The 4104-nt window shown below is 40.5% G+C and overlaps 1 protein-coding gene across 2 annotated transcripts; it reads right to left on the bottom strand.

Annotated features, from left to right (window-relative positions):
• Nucleotides 1-563: 563 nt before the first annotated feature.
• On the bottom strand, nucleotides 564-2865 carry LOC111964065 (boophilin-H2). 2 transcript variants are annotated; one of them, XM_023987749.2, is made up of 6 exons: nucleotides 2690-2865; nucleotides 1914-2123; nucleotides 1476-1640; nucleotides 1125-1193; nucleotides 901-979; nucleotides 564-715 (listed from the first exon to the last, which is right to left on the bottom strand). In XM_023987749.2, exons 1-6 carry the CDS (start codon nucleotides 2751-2753, stop codon nucleotides 661-663), a joined length of 642 nt encoding a protein of 213 aa, XP_023843517.1. In that variant the 5' UTR covers nucleotides 2754-2865; the 3' UTR covers nucleotides 564-660. The 2 variants fall into 2 exon arrangements, with proteins under 2 accessions (XP_023843517.1, XP_023843516.1); XM_023987748.2 differs by having other exon boundaries at nucleotides 1125-1196; nucleotides 2690-2864.
• Between the last annotated feature and the right edge of the window lie 1239 nt (nucleotides 2866-4104).

Raw genomic sequence — 4104 nt, 5'->3', positions numbered from 1 at the left:
ATACCAAATTCTGAAAATGCATTTATTTTCACGTTTGTACAATAAAGAACAAATGCAAACATTCATATCCAAATTTAAAAACTTAAATCCTTTCAACAATCTATTTAATTGTTTATAAGATAGACTTATTTGAAAAATAATTAACTTAAAACCAGTGGCGGATGGTGGGAGGTGCTATAGGAGGACGGGCTCATTGTAATGGCTGGAATGAAATAAATGGAACGGTATCAAACATATGGCAATCACGTTTGACTCCGTTCTAATTATTTAATTCCAGTCCTTACAATGAGCCCGTCCTCCTATAGCTCATCCCACCAGCCCCCACTGCTTAAAACATGGCATTGTAATTTGAACATGAATAAGTGTTATGGTTTCTTGAAAAAGAGAGTTGATCAGTTTATAAGTCTGAGACCAGTTTGAGGGTTGATCAGATCAGTCCTTGTTACAAAATTCAACATACAATATGCAGGCATTATTTACAGTTTGGTTAATGCTCATCACCTGCTAACTTTGTCAACATCCCACAGTTTATAAACCAAAAAATATATAGATAATGCACGGGATACATTTTCCTTTTTTATTCAACCAAAATAGAGTACAACATTTAAAACATAACACATTTAAACTAAATCCAAAACAAGGGTTGAGGGTGATGCATCTCTACTTCATCTCAAGAGTCGGTACCTGCTCACTCCCTTTTCTTGATTTCTCTTTCCTGTGAAGTAAAAAAAAATATGTTAAAATTTCAGTGTAATCAAATTTGAAATCTGAATCTATAATTTCCAGAGGTAACATACTTATTGATATTACCATGAAATTCAAAGATGGGTTCTCACCCCTTTCCCTCATTTTTTTTACTGTATTGACTTTGTAAGAGTACATTGCTGCACCTTTGCTTACCTTTGGACAACAAAAAGAACAATAGCAGAGATCACCGCCACTGCGAACACAATTCCTCCTAAAATACCCACAATCAGTCCTGAGACAAACACAACAAAGACAGTTAGGATTAAGAACCAAAAATACAAAAGCAACTCTTTCATAACCACAATATAGCTCAATTACAAAGATTATCATCAAGATATTAGCTAATGTCTTATCTGTACACAAAGGTATTGATGTACCTGCATTAGTGGAACTCTCATCTGGGTTGGGTCCTGGTTCCATAGCACCACCAAACCTTCCTGCTTTGGCTGCTGAAGAATAATATCTCACATGAACGGGACGAACAAGCATAATAGAGACAGAGTTGCAATGACGTTGTGGAGGAAGGACCTCTAATGGACTGAGAAGAACCGTCCGAACAGTTAGTCAGGTGAGTGTCTGTTGTAAAGGAGAATTGCACCTCAATGATTAAAATGCACTTCTGAATATGATGGGTTGTTGATTTTTGAGTGCATATTGAGGTATATTGCCATTACCTCAGAGGAAGAGATGAGAAATAGTGGCATCACAACAATAAATAGTGAACTGACCCATGCATGTCTGCAGACACTGCTCTCGGGTCTCGAAGCGGTTGCCATTGCCCTGACAGCCACTGTAGTGGAAGACACGACAGTTCCCCTCTTCTGCGTTGTAGTAGTGCATCAGCAACATAGCAAAACAACTACCATGGTCTACTGGGAGGCCACACACTCCATCTGAGAGAGCAGAGAGAATAGATGAGGAATATGAATTGGTTTGACAAACTTCTATGAACAGCTCAACAATTCCTCCTTAAATGGATGGATCATTTTGAGAGAGGTTAGTGTAGCATAATAATCAGATTATAGGATTGCTGTGTCTGTTTGCTTATTATGTGGTTTTGTTAATATCTTATCTTTTATGTTCATGAATCCTCTTTGAATCTACACCTAACAAAATGGCCGCCATACAGCAGCCGCTCTCCCTCCCCACCCTCTGTAGCAGCCTACCTGCAGCTGGGTAGAGCTCTTCAAACTTGTCAGAGCAGGCCTTCATACACTGCATGTCTGTGTTGAAGCGGTTCTCATTCCCTTCCAGTCCTTTGTAGAAGAAAGGAAAACAGGCGCCTTTTCCCTCATTGTAGTAATACTGCAGTTGTTTGTCGTCTTCCTTTCCCTCCACTGCCTTCCCCTCGTCCATCTTACTACTGCAAAATGGCTCTGACAGAAGATAGCCACTTGTCAGTCACTGAGTAGTTACAGTACATGTTCTCTTGCCAGTTTTGACAGAGTTCTTCAACAGTAAAAATACAGTTTCTATTAATGATTTGCAAGTGCATTCTAAATCTAATTTGAACCATCTCAGCTGTCTGAATTTTTTTTTTCTGAGTCTGACACACCTGTGCTTGAAAAGCAAGGCTTTTCCATTCCTAGCATCTTAGCATCATCTTCACACTTCTCTCAACATTTTCTCAATATTCATCACAATCATATTGATATATACTCCCACTCACAAATGTAACTTCAGCCTTACATTGGATGGGTTACATAATTCATTCGTAATTAATTAATTTCAGAGAAAAAATATAACATTATTTACAATACTAGACTTAGTAACCGTGTTTGCCTTACTTTGATATAACTGGACATAAAGGAACTATGACAAAGTAGGAGCTCAGTGACCTGGTTACAGTAGCACACATACTATAGTTAAAGCAGTTTAAGCAAAGCGATTAACAAGGGTTCGTAGAGAAAATGCAGAATGTTAAGAAACAGAATATACTCACTCATGGACGAAGCTACAGGAAGCATAACTCCAAGTAAAAAGACATGTAAGAGTGGATTTGCCATCGTTTTGACGCTGGTAGGCCAAGACTGTAGATTCCCCCTGCAGAAAGATGTCAAGTTTCTTTTCAAATCCTGTTCTATGAGCTTCTGTCCACAGGCAGGGAACGTCGTTTGGACCCCTTATCAACAAGTAGGTTTTTATTACCTAGGAGTGTCTCGCTGCCGGTCACTGACCTCATGGTTTCAGTCATAAAACATGGAAATTTCTGGCAGTATCTTGGCAACACTTTTTCAGTGTTCATGTTTTTATTGTAGTTGAGTAATCAAGCATTTCACAAACAGAAATTGAGAAATAAAGCAAGCCTATCCCCAACTACAAGACCTTATGGTTACCTTTCTTGTATCTTCAAATAAATATTGTCCATTTTCAAAATGTAAAGTCCTCTGCAGTGGTTACATTGAGCTGGAGCAACCCAGAGCTGAGCTCCTGAACCTTGGGTCAAAAAGCAGGATAGAAAGTAGGATAAAAGTACTAACCCTAACCATACAATGGGAATACATTGTACTTACAGCAGTAACCCTATCCATAGCCATAACCCTTAGCCCAAACCTATTTTCATGTCCAGATCCCGGTTCAACCCTAGCCTCAACCATAACCCTAACCCTAGTCTCAACCATAACCCTAACCCTAGCCTCAACCATAACCCTAACCCTAGCCTCAACCATAACCCTAACCCTAGTCTCAACCATAACCCTAAACCCTAGTCTCCAAACCATAAAAACCCTAACCCTAGCCTCAACCATTAAACCTAACCCTAGTCTCAACCATAACCCTAACCCTAGCCTCAACCATCTAACCCTTAACCCTAGTCTCAACCATAACCCTAACCCTAGCCTCAACCATAACCCTAACCCTAGCCTCAACACAACCACAACCCTAACCCTAGCCTCAACCAAACCCTAACCCTAGGCCTCAACCATAACCCTACCCTAGCCTCAACCATAACCCTAACCCTAGCCTCAACCATAACCCTAACCCTAGCCTCAACCATAACCCTAACCCTAGCCTCAACCATAACCCTAGCTTTTTGCTATTGAAGAACTATGGAAACTGGCAAGAGAACATGTACTGTAACTACTTTTGTTACTGACAAGTGGCCTTCTGTCAGAGCCGTTTTGCAGTAGTAAGATGAATGAGGGGAAGGCAGTGCAGGGAAAGGAAGACAACAACAAACTGCTGTATTACTATGATGAGGGACCAGGCGTCTGTTTCTCTTTTTTCTACAAAGGACTGGAACGGAATGAGAACCGCTCAACACAGACAGGCAGTGCAAAGAGGCCTGCTCTGCCAAGTTTGACGAGCTCTACCCAGCTGCAGGTAGGCTGCTACAGAGGGTGGGGAGGGAGAGTGGCT

This window comes from Salvelinus sp. IW2-2015, linkage group LG5, assembly GCF_002910315.2.
Source record: "Salvelinus sp. IW2-2015 linkage group LG5, ASM291031v2, whole genome shotgun sequence".
Taxonomy (NCBI): Eukaryota; Metazoa; Chordata; class Actinopteri; order Salmoniformes; family Salmonidae; genus Salvelinus; species Salvelinus sp. IW2-2015.
This window is presented reverse-complemented; position numbering and strand designations above follow the sequence as displayed.

Bases quoted from the DNA above. Each gene is read 5' to 3' on its own strand.
- LOC111964065 (XM_023987748.2), bottom strand. From the start codon at position 2,753: ATGGCAAATCCACTCTTACATGTCTTTTTACTTGGAGTTATGCTTCCT. The intron at 2,124-2,689 runs GTGAGTATATTC...ATCTTCTGTCAG, and splicing joins TCCTGTAGCTTCGTCCATGA to AGCCATTTTGCAGTAGTAAG. The intron at 980-1,124 runs GTACATCAATAC...TGTTTGTCTCAG, and splicing joins TGAGAGTTCCACTAATGCAG to GACTGATTGTGGGTATTTTA.